The 18,890-nt window shown below is 38.1% G+C and overlaps 1 protein-coding gene across 1 annotated transcript in view; it reads right to left on the bottom strand.

The window, feature by feature from the left end:
- Nucleotides 1-14,284, bottom strand: part of LOC137183583 (leucine-rich repeat-containing G-protein coupled receptor 5-like) — a 35,172-nt gene extending 20,888 nt beyond the window's left edge. Inside the window, exons 1-2 of the mRNA XM_067590741.1 lie at nt 14,075-14,284; nt 576-647 (exon numbers count right to left, since the gene is read on the bottom strand). Coding sequence (XP_067446842.1) covers nt 576-647; nt 14,075-14,253 — 251 coding nt within the window. The 5' untranslated portion in view covers nt 14,254-14,284. The remainder of the gene's footprint in view (nt 1-575; nt 648-14,074) is intronic.
- Nucleotides 14,285-18,890: the final 4,606 nt, after the last annotated feature.

The following is an 18,890-nucleotide window of genomic DNA, read 5'->3' as shown; positions in this document are numbered from 1 at the left end:
TTATTATGACTTTTTTTATAATTACTGCACAACAATGTATTCAGTTGTTACAAGAAACTGTTCTTGTTATAAAAGATTTTGTTGCATCACTTAACTTTTTCTCTTATTTCACAAAATCATCAAAACAAGATCTTCTATTGTGATCATGTAATATGTTGTATGTTGTTAAAACAAGAAACATATGTGGATGTTTATATATTTATAATATAAAATATAGTTTTTCCTGCTGGCAGTAATATTCTGCTGGTCTTACTGAGCAGTGTCTAAAAATAAGGGTTATTTTTACTGGCATAAAACAATCAGCTCATATATTTAGATCACAGCGATCAATGACACGTTATTTTAATAAAGGAAACAGACACCAGTTTATCACTTTGAAACACTTATGTCAAGTGTTGCCTGGAACTATTTACTTTACAATTTTATTAAAATCGGGGAGATTTTCATTAAGTTTTAATAGTATGATCTGTGTTTCTAGCACTGCTGCACTAATGCAATCTAAAGGAAAGACACTTCTTATTACTGTAAATCACATGATGTATGTACATAATATGTAGAAGAAAAGCAGCACATACAGCTCTCTGAGACCGATGAGACCTGTAAAAGCATCTTTGGGGATTTCTGTCAAGTTGTTTCCTGCCAGCCAGCTGCAGAGAGAAACAGGAAACAGAATTAATGGACTTCAATTAAGGTGAAAAGAAACAACCTGAATGCATTTGAGTTCGCTAAAGTTGTTGAATGAATCTCAGTCAGAAGAAAAGCAGCAGCAGGAGGACAGAACTCCAAACTAATATCCTTGATCCATAAAACACACAGAGTTTCATTTAAACGTGTTTAGTGTTTCTGGCTGTGTGTCCGATCTGTCAGTTCATCTGTTCACCCACATCCATCCCTCAGTTTGATTATCTGCTCTGCTTTGGTTCCACTCCATGTATTTACAAGCTGAATCCCACCAGTCAGCAAACTGAAGATCAGGACAATGTTCTCATCACCTTCAGATAATGAGAATGTTGACCAAAGTCATCTGGTTTCCTGTTTTCACTGTCTATTCATCTGTCTTTATATTTGATCCATTCATCATTTAGTCTATAAATGTCTGAACAGAGTGAAAACGTTCCCAGAGCTCAAAGTTTTGTCTTCAAATTGCTTCTACATAAACCAAAACATTCAATTCACAGTGATAGAAAACAGAGAAAAGCAGAAAATCTGAGGCATTAAAGAAACTGGAATATTTGTGTTTGATAAATAACTTAAATTATTAATCAGTTTCTAAAATTTCTGTCAGTTAATTTTCTGTCGATCGACTAATCAACTGAACTGCAACACTTTGATATGTACAGCAGGGTAAGGTTGGGTAAAGTGGGACAGTTTTTGGCAAATTGTGCTTTCCTGTGTGTTCAGACTGAAAGCAAAGCTTAGATGCGACACAATTACATTCAAAGTTAATGCAAAGATGCAAGTTGACGTAAATACGTGTCCACGTGAGTTGAAAATGTTTCAACTTGAGCGACAAGTTGCCATACAACAAACAAGTTCTCTAAATTAAATGACCAAATATGTCGTTTGATCATGCACACTAATCTGGCGCCCCTGACAGCAGTAATTGGGAAGACAACATAATTTGTCTGGACCTTCCAAAACCATTATAGATCACTAGTAAACAATAACAATGTTTCATGATGTGACAACGCTGTGGTTCAGGTCTGGTTAGGTTTAGGGAAAGATCATGGCTTGGGTTAATATGATCACTTTGTTAAGGCTAGAGAAACATGTGGTGTGGGTGAAAGTTACTACTTCCTTAAAGTTAGGTGACCTTCGTTGTCATGGCTACAATAATAACCGCAGGGTTAAAGTTAGGACCTGTTGTGTCATTTTTCTCGGGAGAAAAGTCTCCATATAACTGTATATAACCACATCTCTGGTGATTTCAGTGAGAGGCTGAACTGAACACAAACACACAGACATGGTCAGTGCATCCATTGCTAGCTAGCTTACAGCTAATGTTCAGTTGTTATTTTGGGTGAAGAAACACAAATGGTCCAGCAGTCAAATACGCATCAGTGACACAAGGCAAAAACAGAAAATATAAATTTTCCCCATTTTAGTTTCTGAGAACACAAGACAAGTGATTGTTCATTACATTTTTATCCTGAGCTAGAAGGAGTTAAAAACAATGGAAAGTTTTAGTATATAGTTATAATTTATTTTTTTATTTCCATATTGGGTGAAGGTTTTGAAGGCAGTACGAGTTTAGGCACATATAAGTCACTAAAATCAACACTGACATTAGCAACACAAGATGTTTATATTTTCAGTTTCATTCCAGAAGATATTAGAATCTGTTTCACGTGGTTTTAGAGGGCAGATGAGTCTCAGCTTCATGTCTGCAAACATCTAACCTGCAGACAGAACCCAGGGTTTAGTTGTCAACAGTTAACCGCAAATTCGTCCAAACCTGGCCTCTGTCCTGCTGATCTTTAGGTCATTCATACTTTTATATTAGCACATATTGATTATTGTAATTTGCTGTTTGCAGGGTTTAAAGCCCCCCCCCCCCCCCCTCCAAAAAAATCTCACACCTTCAGTTTAAAGAGGACATAGTCTGCACATTTCCAGATCTATATTTATATTCTGGGGCTCTACTGGAATATCTTTGCATGATTTACAGTTAAAAACTCCTTATTTATCTTATACTGGCCCTTTATGCAGCCCCTTAGTTCAGCCTCTGTCTGAAACAGGCCGTTTTAGCTCCTGTCTCTTTAAGGGTCCCCTCTTGATGAGCCCACTCTGTTCTCATTGGTCAGCTTCAGGAAGCTTTCTCCAGCTCTGGAGGTTATGTAAACAAACAGGGGTAGTCAGATTTCACTTCTTTTTCGGAAACTTTTCAAATACATCCGTACATATTCGAGCTGAAATCCAATCTGAAATATGACGGTGGACAATGTGAACAACACATGGAAAAACCTTAGCAACAGCCCTAGCAACCAAGGCTACTGAACGGATGGCCATTTATGGGCATGCACGACAATCTGACGTCAGCTCATTGGCAAGGTAGAGAAAAACGTTGCAAATGAAGCGTTCAGAGCAGGTTGAAGCCCTGACATTTGATTTGCAGGGAGCATTTCTACTTTGAACTTGACCATGTTTTGCATCCAACATCATGACAGTATATAAATAATAGAAAATCACAAAAAGCATAATATGGCCAATAAAACAGCTGCTCAACACAATCTCATCAGTTCTGACTTCTTCACTGGTTTATAATCAGTTTGACAGTTGATTTGAAGATTTTACTGGTCACTTGATGGACTAGCTCAAAGTTAAATATCTGAATTGTTGCTCCTGTACAAGTCAGATCCTCCATCAGAGACCTGCTGGCTGTTCCTCAGTCCTGGTTCAGGACTAAAGAGGACCTGGTTTTTACAGTCTGGATCTCCCTGCATGAGAATCTGAGATGACATCTTATTATTAATGTCACCTCTGTGTTTTACATTTTAGTTCTAACATGTTTGTCTGTTTCACTCTTTTATTTTATTTTTTTCCACGTTAAGTATTTCTTTCTTTGACAACCCCTCCGCTCCAGCCACTAGGTGTCCCTGTGTCCTTTGTTTTGCAGGAGTCGGGTCTCGGGGTGGAGGGTCGTCATCACCTTCATGGTGTGGTTTTCCATACAAAGCTCACCGCCACTTCCCCACTAGAGGAGCTTATAAATTCGTCTGGTCTCTCATCTTTGTCACAGTTGGGCTGTGACAAATAGGGGCTCGTCCTGTCCTCGTTGACCAGGTTCAGGTTTGTTTAGCGCTGTTGGTTCTGTTGCTATAGGCTTTGTAGTAGTTGGCTTGATGGGTAGAAACCGCGATTTAATTAATGAAACCAATGATCAGTGGAATGTGTTTGTATTGTCGGTGTGAGGTCGGAGATCGGTTGTAGCCTAGTAGGCTGTGCGTCTCATTTTTGTGAATGAGTTGAGCAATCTGGTTGTTTGGGAGACATTGATGAGTGTGGTAAGTAGGCTGTTTTGCTGTTTTGGGTTAATATAAGCAGCTGTACTGAAGTCGCTGATTTGTTCTGAGGGGTGTGTGGTATGTGGCGGAGAAGAGAGCTTATCCCTATCTGAACCAGCTGTTTGACAAAGTCCTCACCACTGATGATGGAAAGAGTGCTGCAAATGGTTGCTTGCTGCAGGACAAACTCTTGGTGAGGAAATGGTTGCCGCATGAGGAAAACTTTGCTGATAATCCCATTTTTCAGATTGTTGTTCCATCCAAATTTCATAGTGAGGTGTTGAGGACTTCTCATGATCAGTCAGGACATTTGGGAGACCGTAAGACGTATGATTACATTTTGCGATCTTCTGGCTTTGTGTAAAGAGTGATGTGTACAGTGTGACAGCCCTCTTGACTTCCTGTTTGGGCTGTTCTTCCCTCTGAGGAGCGAAGCAGTAAGTGCATCATTGATTATCACCTGTGCCTGTTGCTCCTCAGCTATATAAGCTGGTGGACTCAGTCAGTTTCTCTCTCTTTCCCTGGGCGTATGGCTTGTTGTTTCGGTTAGGCTTTTTCTTGTTTTTATATTCTTTGTTCACTACACTTCACTGTACACTCATTCAAACACTCAAAACACTACTGATGTTACTGATTTATGTACTTTATATTGCCATTGGTTAACTTATACTTTGTTAAATAAATCTTTAGTTAAAAGTCATGTGCTGTCCTCTCCTCTTTGTCCTCCCCTCGAGCCAGACTGTTGGGGCTCGTCCAGCATGCTCGCGTCTCTGATACAACTGATTCTGTGGCACGTGGTAATCCCAGACATCTTGACTCAAATCCTTCTCTGGGGGTGGCAGCTTTGGAGGAGGAGAAAGCTGTAATGGCCTACGGAGTGTTGCAACCTTGCTTCACAAAGTCGGAAGCCTTGGGTAACATGCATGTGTTGTTGGGTTATTCGGATAAGTCTCAACATAAACAGTTGACCGACATCATTGACAGTTATCAGCCTTTGTTTTCGGATACTCTGTCTAACATGTGCTTGATTGAACATGATATTGATATTGGTGATACTCAGCCCATTTAACAGTATTTCTATCGGACACCTCCTGAAAAACAATAAATATTAGATTGTCACAAAGTTAATGTGGTTAAAACGCCAGATACCTACCTGCTACCTAGAATGGAAGATTGTGCAGATCAAGTTGGGGCAGCAAAATATGTAAGCAAGCTTGACCTCCTGAAAGGGTACTTGCAAGTTCTACTTTCTAAATGAACAAAAGAGATTTGCTTGCTCATTACTCCATCTGGTCTCTATGGTTATACTGTTATGCCATTTGGGTTGTGTAATGCACCCACAACGTTCCAGAGACTCATGAATAAGATTGTTTCTGGTTTGCAAGGTTGTGCAGTATATCTAGATGATGTTGTTATCTATAGTGACACATGGGAAGAGAACCTCAGCAGAAAGGTTGGTTTGGGCATGTTTAACGGTCAACCTAGCTAGATGAGAGTTTGCCAGAGCCACTGTTAGATATCTGGACAAAGTTATGGGGCAAGGTGAAGTGGACTGGATGCAAAGATTAAAGCCATTAAGACATATCCAACCCCTTCCACCAAAAAAAGAGTTAATGTGCTTCCTTTGTATGGCTGGTTACAACCGTAACTTTTGTGCTAACTTTTCCTCTGTAGTGGCTTTTCTTACAAACCTGCTTAAAGCTGAGGCTAAGTTAATTTGGTCTCCTGAATGTCAGAATACATTTGACAAGGTTAAGACCAGTACCTGCTGCTCCTCGGTTAGTGGAACCATTCCAGCTACAAGTTGATGCCAATAATATTGGTGCTGGTGCTGTTTTAATGCAAGCAGATGTAAATGGTGTAGCAATTTTTCCAAAAAGTTTAAGTCTTTTCAGTTACACTATTCTGCGATAGAGAAAGAGGCTCTGCGTTTGACTGGCCCCTCCAACATTTTGACATGTATGTTGGTTCAGCTGAGCCCCTTGTGGTGTATACAGATCACAATCCGCTGACGTTTCTGCGATCACTGCAAAACCCAAAACACTGGCTGATGAGATGGGCTCCATTATTGCAGCCTTATCATTTAGATATATCAAAGACACTGATAACCTTGTTGGTGATGCCTTATCTTGGGCCCCTTTGCCTTAAGATCTCCTTTGCCCTCTAAGTACACTTTCTCAAATCTTTCAGATTGCTCAAGTATTGTTAAAATTGGTCAGCAGGAAACCATGTAAGAGGGTGGTATGCCTATTGGTTAGGGTTGCTTATTTGGGGTAAAGCAGTCTGGTAAAGTGAACCTGTATATATTATACTGATAATGGAGACTCTGGGGACAAGTAAAAATATTTCTGAAATATTTTGAATGTTTCATTATGGATCAAGACTTTGTTAATTTTGAATGTTTTTCAGACGACAAGGTGGACTCATGTTCTTATAGAGGGGGTTGTGAGAGCCCTCTTGACTTCCTGTTTGGGCGTTCCTTCTCTTTTAGGGGTGAGGCAGGAAGTGCAATACTGATTATCACCTGCACCTGATGCTCCTCAGCTATATAAGCTGGTGGAATCAGTCAGTTTCTCTCTCTCTCTTCCTGAGCGTATGGCTTGTTGTTTCGGTTAGGGTTTTTCTTGTGTTTATTTTCTTTGTTGCCTACACATCACTGTACACTCATTAAAACACTCAAAACACTACTGATGTTACTGATTTACATATTTTGCCATTGGTTAACTTATATTTTGTTCAATAAATCCTTAGTTAAAAGTCATGTGTTGTCCTCTCCTCTTTGTCCTCCCTTTGAGCGGGGCTGTGCCAACAGATATATCAAAACGTGTCATACATGTCAAATGATGGAAAAGCCAAATCAGAGCATTAAGTCAGCCGCTCTGTATCCTATTCCGGCAATTGTGCAGCCATTTGAGTATCTGATAATTTACTCTGTGGGTCCTTAACCTCATTCCAAGTCTGGTAGCAATTATTTGCTTACAATACTGTGTCAAAGTACAAGGTATCCAGCTGCATATCCATTGTGTTCCATTACTGCTAAGTCGGTGGTAAAGTACTGGCACAGTTCATTTCCATTTTTGGAGTTCCAAAAGTAATCCAGAGCGACCGGGGCTCAAATTTTTCATCTCATTTATTTGCCCAAGTTCTAAAGCAACTACGGGTTAAACATAACCAGGCTTCCGCATACCATGCTCAGAATCAAGGGGCTCTGGAAAGATTTCATCAGACCCTGATGTCTCTGTTGTGTGGTTATTGTGTTGAACTGAACCAGGCTTGGGAAGAAGGGCTGCCGTGGCTACTGTTAGCTGCCAGAGAGATTCTGCAAGAAAGCACCGGTTTTAGCCCAAATGAAGCTGTTTTTGGGCATACAATGCATGGGTTACTCACTCTGTTGCATGATACCGTGGCACAGCCAGAACCTCCTAATAACGTGATCGAGTTTGTTAATGGCTTCTGGCATCGGTGGTACGTGGGGAAATGGCTAAAGAAAAGTTAGCCTCTTCACAGGAGAAAATAAAGCATTTTTACGACTTAGAAGCGCGAGCAGCATTGGTTTACTCTTGGTGACCAGGTTCTTGCTTTCTTGCCAATTGTCTCAATTTCAGACTAAGTTTACTGTCCCATTTACAGATTTACACCACGTGTCAAATCAAAACCACCTGCTGGCAATGCTGAAGCGTAGAAAATCAACCCAACTCTGTCATGCGAATCTTCTGAAACCCTGTTACGCTCGTGCATCAGTTTTCTGCATCTAGTGGCGAGGAGCAGAAAGAGTCTGTTAAGCCAATTTCAGTGGCTGCAACAGAGGGGAGTTCTTCTGCAAAATATTTTTCTGCACAAGAGAATGATGGGTTTACACCGCCTGATGAGAGTTTGTTGAGTGGCCGGTTAAAGAACTTTGTAACTGCGTAATCTGGAGTTTCTGTTTGGGCATCTGTATGAGGAGAGGTACACTTTTCCGTGTTTGTTTAATGATACACCAAGCTGAACTCACTTGATAGAGCATGACATTGATGTAGGCGAGGCGTAGCCGGTCCAAAAGTGTTTTTACCTGGTGTTAGAGGAAAAACGCAAGGTGATGGACAGAGATATAAACAGTATTGCAGAACCCTCATCTTCTAACTGGGTATCACCTTGTTTACCAGTGGATAAGTCTGATAAAAGTCCTAGGTTTTGCACAGACTATTGTAAGGTGAATGGGGTCACCAAACCAGATGCTTATCCACTGCCGTGCACTGAAGATTGCGTTGATCTGAGGGGTGTACTACAAAGCGAGATTAGTGGGTTAGCGAGGTATGTTGAGCATAAAGCCAGAGTTTTGGATGTCATGAAGGTGGCTCTCTTTTAACTTGGCTAGATCACCATAGTAACTTATACTGCAAACTTAACATGGTCCGGAGCAGGTTATGTTTTGAGTTTCGGCTTAAATCGGCAATAAAAAGCACCGTCCTTTCACTTACCACCTGCTTTGCTGCAAAGTCCGTTTAACACTGCTGGTACTGCAGCTATTAGAAAAAGAAAAAAAAAAAACTAATGTAGAAATACATCAAACAAAATAAAAGATTAATGTATTGGTATTTATCAGAGATAATATTCAATCTATAATATTAATTTCACTTTGATTTGGCCAGAATCTAAAGTGATTTCCACTTATCCCTCATTATGGGACACAGTCAGACAATTTAATGTTTAAATCTGCTGCATCAAGTTTAAAGTTTTAGAGCTCTGGATCTGGGAGGCACTGAGCGGTAAATAAGTATAAGTATATAAACTAATTACATAATTAATAAATTAATGAATTAGTTTTTTAATGAACAAATTTACATCAGCATTTTTCTGCCAGCATTCCTCTCTCGCCTTATTTGCAGCAACAGTGTTTGTTTCTTGCTGTGATAATGTATTTATATTCTTCATAGCTCTCCGTTATAATGACGATTATAGAGTCTTTTATGGGGACGCGCTCAGAGCCTGAAGCAGAAAGCCTGAGTTAACAAAGAAAGTTCATAACCACCGTTGTGATACCAGTTATCTCTGATCACGAGTTTAGGGTTTGTGGAGCCAGCTCACACAAAGAAAGCCTGGATATGTTGAACTTGCTTCGTAGTACAACCCCTCAGGTCGGCTCAGGTCAGCATGTTAGTAAATTTGATTTATTGAAGGGTTATTGGCAAGAACCTCTGTTCAAAAGAGTGAGAGAAATTTCAACCTTCTCATTTTTTGAAGTTTTGTGTTGCGTAATGCACCGGCGACGTTCCAGCTCCTGTTGGATATGGTTGTGTCTGGGCTGGAGGGATGCAATGTGTACCCAGATGATGTTGTGATCTACAGCAATATATGGGAAGAGCATTTGGTTCATATGAAAAAGCTGTTTAATTGTCTGGGTGATGCACACCTGACAATTAATTTAGCAAAGTGTGAGTTTGCTAAGGCCACCGTCACATACCTTGGTAAGGGCAGAGGAACGTGTGGCCGGTAGAGGGAAAAGTGCCTGTGATTGAGCAGTATCCAGTGCCTGTAACTAAGAAGGAAGTCCAGCGGTTTCTGGGTCTTGTGGGTTACTACCGCAGTTTTTGTAAAAAAAAAAAATTCAACTGTGGTAACTCCTTTGACAGATTTACTAAAAGGGAAAGCAAAGTTCATTTGGTCAGCTTCTTGTCAGCAAGCATTTGAAAATGTTAAATCAATTCTTTGTTCACATCCTGTTCATGCAGCTCCATGCATGGACCAACTCTTCAAACTGCATGTGGATGCAAGTGATGTAGGTACAGTGTGGTGTTAAACGACCTCTACTCTCTACTCTTTTCAGTTGACTCATTCTCTTATATAGGAAAAGAGACGCTTACACTGATCTGGGCATTAAAAGTTTATGTTGAAGTTTATGTTGACTCTGGTAGTGTTCCTCTGGTGGTCTACGCAGACCACAACCCAATAAGTCTATGTTGACTCAAGTAGTGTTCCTCTGGTGGTCTACACAGACCACAACCCAATAACTTTTCTGCGTTCTTTTTATTGCCCAAACCGCAGGATTTTGTTTTTTCAATCCTATTGTTTGGATATCTGCCACATCAAAGGCTCTGAAAATATTGTGGCAGATGCTTTTTCAAGAGCACCTTGCTCTTAAATTTCGTGCCTGTACCGTTTACTGTTTAATCTCTTTAGTCTACTATCTCTCTCTCTCCGTTGTCACTCTGAAAATGCTTCTCCAGGCGTCGGAGTTGCTGATTTGCAGGCTGGAGATCGGTTGGCTGTCTGGGGGAGTCTCTACAGAATCGGCCGGTATGGAACATGTATATAGTAGTCGGAAAATAGTTAAGTTATATTGTTCGGCTATGTAGTCGCCTGTTTTAAATTTTGTATAGCTGTGGTCTGCCAGGATTCCCGCTGGGAACCTCGTTTTTATGGGGGGTGGGGTTTGACGACCCCTCTGCTCCAGCCACTAGGTGTCCCTGTGTCCTTTCAGTCGCTGGTTCTCTTTTGTTTCGCAGGGGCCGGGTCTGAGGTTGGAAGGTCGTCATCAACTTCATGAGCCACACCTGGTTCCGGTGTGGTTTTCCATACAAAGTTCACCACCGATCTCGTCTCCCATAGCGGGCACGGCTGTTCTGTTTTTGTTTGTTGTAGACATTTTCATGCATCCATACATGCTTACATTACTGATTGGCTGACTTCCACATTTGTTTCATTCTTTAACATCCTTTTCGTAAATAAATATGCTTGTAAATTCTTCTGGTCTCTCGTCTTTGTCGCAGCCCGGCTGTGACACTCTGTATTTTACAGCTCCGTTGAATCGTGTGAATGATAGTGATTCATTTTCCCATCTAAAGCACTTTGAAAATGTTGTACAAATGAAGTTTATATTATTTTCATTTTATCCTAAATAAAAATTTATTTGTCTGGGTTTAGATATTTTTCTTGTCCATAAAAACTGATGTTAAATTAAAAAAAAAAAAGTCTTTTATTTCAATTTAATGGAGAAAATTCAGTGAAGACTGTGTAATGTAAATCTGTTTGTTAAAAAAAAAAAACAGTGAAAAGAAAAATAAATAGTATTAGTTGTGTTAGTGTTCAAAAGAATTAATAAAACAATTAAACATAAAACAATTTCTATTGTTTTATTTTTTAAATGTGAAAAATGCAAACTTAAAACAATTCAATTAAAAAATAATTAATGGATCAATATTGAAAATGTGTTTCAGTTAGCAGCATAGATTATTTATTATGTTAATTATTTTATATACAGTTAGTTAGTAGTAATTGTTAGTGAGACGTCACAGTGAAATAAAGTGACAGAAGATCATTTTAAATGTCATATTAACCATTTTATGTCTTCTGACGCATCTTTCTGACTTTGCTGTAAATACTGAAATTAACCATTTTTTACAATTAAATAAGCATTAAAGGAAAAATATCTGATTCTTCTTTATTATGTGTTGAGTTGACAGTTGTTTTCCTCTGATCTCAGATAATTTAATTCATTCTTGTAAAGAGTTTAATTTGTTTGACAAATAATTAAACACAAACAAAAATCATCAAATTTTACAGTTTTCCCCACAAGAGAAAAAAACCAGAGCTAATGATCACTGCTAATGTCATTTATTTTATTTTTTTGAGCTCCTATTTCAGGAGGTTTACTTGGTTAGGAGAAAAAAAAAACTGCATGAAAATGTCAAACAGTGTTGTCGCCTGAAGTAAAAAGGACAAATATTTACCGCATTGAATACTGAGATTAAGTTATTTAAGTTAATTTAAGTTAATTACAAGAAAACTGAAGCAGGCGTAACAACAAACGGGAAGAACTGGTGGAGCAAATTAAAATCTTTTATAATATGTTTTTGTCACAAGACGAGCTGAATGTCTGAGTTATATACGTAAATTAAATCATGGAGGAAATGAATGTGTGCAGATAGACAGGTGGATGTGTATTCATATATATATTATTATATGTGTGTATATTTCTACTGTTCTTCCTGATGCATTAATGTCAATACTTACTGGGATTCACTTTATTAAATTGTATTAATTTTTTTTTTTAATGTTTCTTGTTCTTAATAAATTAGGATGGACTTTGAAACAATGGAGCCAGCATGGACTTAATTAATGAATCTATATAATAAGTAATTATAAGTATAATAAGTAAAGTATTAAATAACAGTAACTTCCCAATAAAACTGAAGGGGACTTGATTGAAGGAATTATACATAAAGAACTTTCTAATTTCTAACATCCACAGACATAAAGGAATTTTAAAAGGCACAGAAACTTTAAACAAAGAAATAAGAAAAGCAGAATACAATTTTCCAGCATCTAAGTGTCTAAAAATCAAACTTTCAGTCTTTTTAACTGTCTTTGATCACCGGACGAACACACGAGCTCTGCTTCAGAGCAGACGGATCAGTGATGATGAACACAAAACTTTTTAATTTTAAGATGAACATATTTTATTCATTCAGGATGACCCATTAATTTTTTTTGTTTTTTTTGTTTTTAACATGCAGTAATTCATTATTGTTTCATTTTAAATATTGTCAGTGTGTATTTACATGTATCATCCTGCCTGCAGTGTTGATTTTTTTTTTAAATGTTATTTTTTCTTTTTTTCTCTACAGACTTTTGACCAGTAAACATCCTGACACTCGCTGTCTGATCATAAACATTTCTAAAACATAAATTACTGACTCGACTTCATGTCTCCATCTTTAAAAGACATTTACAGGTGAACATGCAGCTGATTCTTCAAATACTGACGACCCTCACATCATCGTCTCGTTGATGTTTTTCAGTGTGTGTTTCCATCCAGCTGCTGCTTTACTCTCTTCTTATTTATTTTTTTACTGTTTTCTGTGTTTTTTCTTTTTTACGACTCTCCTCTCTAAATTCCTGACAAAAAAACGTAATTTTGTCCTGTTAACACAAAACCTGTTTTTTTTGCCTTTAAGGAGCTTCAGCTGTTACAGTAACACAGTTTTATGTTTGTCTTTGTTGAGCTCTAAATCCATCAATAAGTCACTTTTCAATACAAAACTGTACAAACAATAGAAAACTAAATAAACGCTTAAATCCACTGAGATTCTACTAAAATATTAAACGAACTTTAGTTTGTTAAAAATCAAGAATTGCATGTTCAATATATTTACTCACTCAATATGATACTATCTAAAGATCTTGAAGTTATTTTTATTTTTCACTCACTGATTATACAATAGGTTTATTTTCTTTTACACACAGTATTTTTCATTCGTTTTTTTGGTAAAATATAATAAAAATGTTATAAAAAAAAAAGTATCTTACAGAAAATACAGAAAAGTTCAGGAGTTCTCTGGATTTTATTTTATCCAACGTGTTTCAGACTCTCGACTTTCAAGCTGTGACCTCACACAGACAAACAAACTGAACCAAACAGGTGAAAATAAATAAATAAATAAATAAATAAATAAATAAAGGTTGTGCCAGGTTTTGTCGGCACAATAACTTCTCATAAAAGAATCAAGTTTCCATCGACTTTTTAAAATAAAATGTGATATTTCCAAAGAGACTCTCTCAGCAGCCTTAAATGCTGTTCGATTGAAGAACCAACATCTTACTGGCATGTTATAAAAGCCCTTTTAGATTTCAAAGCCGTTTAATTTTAAACTAATTTTCTCACAATTAAAAAAAACAATAAACGTTCTTTATAAAGTTTTTCATAACTCTGTAAATGTTTAAAAGACTAAAAAACTGCAATAAAAGCTTCAGTGGAAAAGATAAACTTTAGATTAACATAATATATTTGTAATAATATATTTTCTTTACTTGCTGTTGAAAAATGTATTTCTTCTTAAAATAAACTCGATCTTCCAACATCTTCACTTTTTCTGTCACTGAGGTGAAATTCTCCTTTCAGCTGACAATGTTTTTTTTATGTATTTCACACATAAAAACAAGAAAAGAACATGAAATACCAGCAGTTTTAAAAGAAAAGCGACTTCTTCTTTTCATTAGAATAAACAGCACTAACAGAGTCTTGACCACGTTACAGAATTAAATCAACTAAAGTAAATCTGAGTGCAGATGAGTTGATTAGTTTTACTCACAGAGAGGAGGTGAAGCTGCTCAGGTTGGAGGGAACATCTCTCAGACTGACATCCACACAGTCGACATGCTGCAGCATCCCATCGCCCTCACACCTGCAGGGAGGGGGACAGTCTCTGCTCGACCCCCCGGCTTCGACTACCTCCACCGAGCTGAGAACAAAAACCAGAAGGTGCATCATACCTGCAGAGAAAACTCACATCAAACCAGCAGCTTCCTGTTTCTGCAGAGATCTGGCAGAGACACACACATGTTCAGCACTGGATATGGTGAAGGGGGGGGATGGGGGGGAGGGGGTGTGGGGGGGGGGAAGCTTTAACCTGAGCAGGCTAAGTTGAAGGTGTGCTGCCATCTTCTGGTGTCTGATGTACACTGCAGAGCTATAATTATTATTATAGTTTATTATAACTTATATTGGTTGTTTTGTCCATAATATCTAGAAGAAGTAATAATGTTGTACTCACCAAGTTATTTTTTCACTTTATTTATTCTTATTTTTTTTATTATTTATACTTTATTATTTATACTTTATTTGTCATACCACATTACATTTCATCATGTTAAATATTGCGAATTGAAATTATAGTCAATCAATCTTGTGACCAGAAGTACAAAACAGAAGGAAAATGACAATAATATTAATAAAATAAAAAATAAATACATTCTTGTAAAATAAGATACAGGCAATTCTGTATGTTTCCTAAATGTAATTATAATAATCAATTATTATTATAATTATTATCAATACATATTTATGTTTTTTTGTTTTGAAGAGATTTAAGAGAGCTCATGAAGGAACAGAGAAAATATTGGTAATTCTTTTGTGAATAAAAAGAACTTTGTAATCATCACATTAACACTAAAATCAATTTCAGGGTCTTTACATTTAAAATATATTTCAGTAATACTGTAAAATACTGTTTATTAAAACCAGTAACAGTGCTGAACATTGACAAAGGAAGAGTACCCAATTTCATACATATATGAAACCTTTTTTTTTTTTTTTTTTTTTTTTTTACAGTATTCAACAGTAATCATTGAGTACTGTTGTGATATGCAGTACCACAGTGAGGAGAGTAGATTTCTTACCTAATTTCATCTTCTCTGTACATCCAGACCAAAGGGGGTAGCTCACGATTTGAAAAGTGAAGCCAATGCAGAAGTTCCTTAAACCTGCATTCTTTCTAATGGCCAGCAGGGGGCGACTCCACTGGCTGCAAGAAGAAATGAGATTGTATAGAAGTCTATGAGAAAATGACCCTACTTCTAACTTGATTTATTACCTCAGTTAACTGTTGTGGATATTTCTGAGCTATGGTCAACACTTCAGTGGAGAGAAGCACACAGGAGGCTTTGATGTCTGAGGGCTGAATATGTTTATTGAAGTTACTTGATCAAGGAGAGTCGTAACCAGTCAACATCCAAGTTGGTGTAACTCGGATGCTGTCTCCTCCCGTTCTGTCTTCTGAAAGTCTGAGTGTTAGTCTTTAACCCAATACCCAGATCAGCCTACAATATGAAAAATTAGTCTAATTGGTTCACTAGTTTCTAAACAAAGGACTGCACTTTACCCGTGACGTCTTAAATCACGTTGCATTGAGCCTCAGGTCATTGTCAACACATTTTCGCTACACATGTGTTGTCTAGAAGGGTCCTCTCTGGCCTTGGCTTACCATGGCAATGCTGATATACTCTTTATCAGAGAGGTTTCTGCTTTCACCAAAACATCACAGACAGCTAAAGTCTCGAGGAGAGATTAAGAATTACAGTGTGACCTCAAGGCTCAGTTTTGACCCAATTTGTGACTCAATTTGTAACCCCTAAAGATGGAAAATTCCATAACACTAATGCTCTCAATTGCTAGTATCAAGTCCTCTTCAATGCATCATGATGTTCATTTTGTAAATAATGGCCCCATTTAGAGTAAAATAGACAATAAAGCAGTGTATGCTTTGGGGCGTGGCTATGTTGTCATTGACAAGTCAGTAACACAGCAACAAGGTTAATTATGTAACGTATCCATGGAGTATAGGTGTCGATGTTCATAAAAGTTAATTATAACATTTTGGTCACCAAAAAAGTCTTGTCCAGTGTTTGGTTCTGATAAAAGATCCTCTAAGTAGTCAGATGTTCAGTTTTTTCGGTGAGTACATTTTGTTTTAATGGTTTCAGGTCTGTTTTGCGCAAGCAGAAATTAGCATTAGCATTAGCGTTATCACCATTAACCATAGATTGTAATTGCACCGTGCTAACCAAGCTAGCAGCTAGCGCTATGGTCAGCTCCACCTTCTCATCCAAATATGGTCACTTCTGGCTCCAAAAATCAAACATGGTGATGGTCAAATCCAAGATGGCGACAGTCAAATCGCTAAACTCTAGGCTTCAAAACGGCAGTCCACAAACCAATGGGTGATGTCATGGTGACTACGTCCATATTTCTTAAAGCCTATGGTCCAGACGATTGAAGCCACAGTGAAGCGGCTCATCAGAGGCTCTCCTAGGTCGTAGTCTTGGTCCTCCTCTTGCTCGTCTTGCTCGACTTCCTCCTCCTCTGACTCTCACTCCTCTCGCCCTACTTCTCTCTGCAAAGTTGGCATCCATTGTTCTCCGACACAGGAGAGCTCACCCTTTGGCCCTTTTCTTGGCTAAAGCTATGATCGCTAATTGAAAAGCAACATGTGTTTGCCCATGAATGGCAGTTTTCCTTGTGAACAGGAGATTTTATCAGCGAAGGTTGTGCCAAATGTAGAGAATTCAAGTTTTAGTCATTGTGTCTCCAGTTCCTGTGTTGAGTGTGAGCGACTGAGAAAAACTGTAATACACATGTTTTTCGGCAATAAGAGTCAGCCAAAATTTTTTATTTGTGATTTGCAAGTAACAATCATTTGTGAAACAGAACGCTGGCACCCTGTGATCTGTGTTAAAACAGTGCTCACAAATTTTTGTGAAACAGGCCCTGTAAATGCAAATTATACTGAACTTTTCTTAAAGCAGAGCTGTTCTGCACCAAAATATATTTAGATTGCTTCACAAATTTTAACATTGGTTTTCTGCAGCCTCAGTATACAGTGAGCTGCTGTGTTAGGAAAGAAAGTAACAAAAACAGGATAAAAATAAATATTAGATTTGACTTGTTGGCAAAGACCCAACATTAAACAATCAGGAATAAAAAAATGGTAGATCAGGATATCCCTACTTCTGACTGAGCTCCAAGACTTTCAGGATTGACCTCACCTTAACTTAGCTTTGAACTAGTCTTCACCCTAAAATTAGTTACGTTATGGGGATTTGTCCCCAAAAAGGAGGCGAGTCCCCATATGGCACTGTGTGAACAGATGTCCCCACAACATCAGTAATACCTGGAACACACACACACACACACACTCATACACACATACACACACACACGGGCACGCGCACACACTCGCACACACAGAGTCATAAAGTTCTTCCTCCTCATCTTTCGTTGCAACAGGTTGGATGTTGGATGTTTTTCCTCCTGTTTCTTCGCAGTCAGACTCTCCTCAGCCAATCAGTGAGCGGCGACCTTGAACACATGCCCACACCCTGACCCCTGACCTCTCTGGGGAAAGATGTTCTGTCTGGACGAAGAGGTGGAGCATGAATATACTGTACAACATGGCAGCTCTGAGCTCACAAGGTCTGTGTTGTTCCACATTAAAACACTTTTAAATGTCTGCGTGGAGATCATGACAGGAAACTGTAAAATGTTCTAGCCAGGGACAACAGATGAAACTCTGGCTCATTTACAATTATTTTTTTCTTTTGAGTAATGAATATATAATCATAATCTAATAATAAGTGTCAAATAAATGATAAAATAATAAAAGTAACTGTCTGATCATATTAAAATGCTAAATCAGAGTGAGTTTAATCCTTTAAATATGTGAAGATTCAACCATAGACTGACTCAAGCAAAAATGACTAAAACATCAGGTGCACCTATCGATATCAAGATTCAATGTGCTCAACGTGGTTCTTGCAAAAATGTGTAGGCAACCATGCACTGATTCTTGTGTACAAGAGCAGAAATTGTGTGCACACATTCAATTCAAGAGCACAAGTTACTAAATCATATAAAGCACAAATCCATGTAATATTACTCCTGATACCTGACTCCTCTCCTATGTTGCTGATGCTAATAACCAAGTAATAAATACCGTTCATGTCTTTCTAACTAAATTTTCTTTATACTCAGTAAATGTTTGTATGAACACAGAAGAAGCTGCATGTTCTCCTTCAGGTAGATTTTCAATCAGTCTGACATAACGTCCGCATGTTCCCGTGTGTGTGTTCCTGACTGTGTGTGTGTGTGTGTGTCCGCTGCAGACGGGGTTACACAGCATGACTTCCTGCTGAGGGTGGAACTTCCTTCTTGCCAATCAGCAACTGAACACTTTTCATCAGAGGTTAAACACACAGGCAGGCAAGGCACGCTACAAGCTGCAGACTCACTGCTAGTTCACAGAAGAACATGTTGATTATATCTGTGAAAAAGGAGCCAAATCTATTTCTATAATTAGGAAATTAAACTAGTTTGTTGTCAATTTTTTCATAGTCTTTGTTATTCTTTTATTTATCCTTCCTTAGTACTATTAAAAACACATCAGTGAGGCAAACCGCTGCACTGGGTGACGCGTTCCTTTGTGCTGAAGTTCTTTGTGAAATTTACAATGTAGCACAAAGTCATGAGGTTATGATATGTAGCACAACACGCTCGCAAAGTTATAAACAGAACCACGTTCCCACACATGCGGAGTGACGTCTGACTTACAAATTATACCTCAGAGAAATTAT

Source organism: Thunnus thynnus, chromosome 5 (genome assembly GCF_963924715.1).
Source record: "Thunnus thynnus chromosome 5, fThuThy2.1, whole genome shotgun sequence".
Taxonomy (NCBI): Eukaryota; Metazoa; Chordata; class Actinopteri; order Scombriformes; family Scombridae; genus Thunnus; species Thunnus thynnus.
Note: the sequence above shows the minus strand (reverse complement) of the source record. Positions and strands in the feature narration are given on the sequence as shown.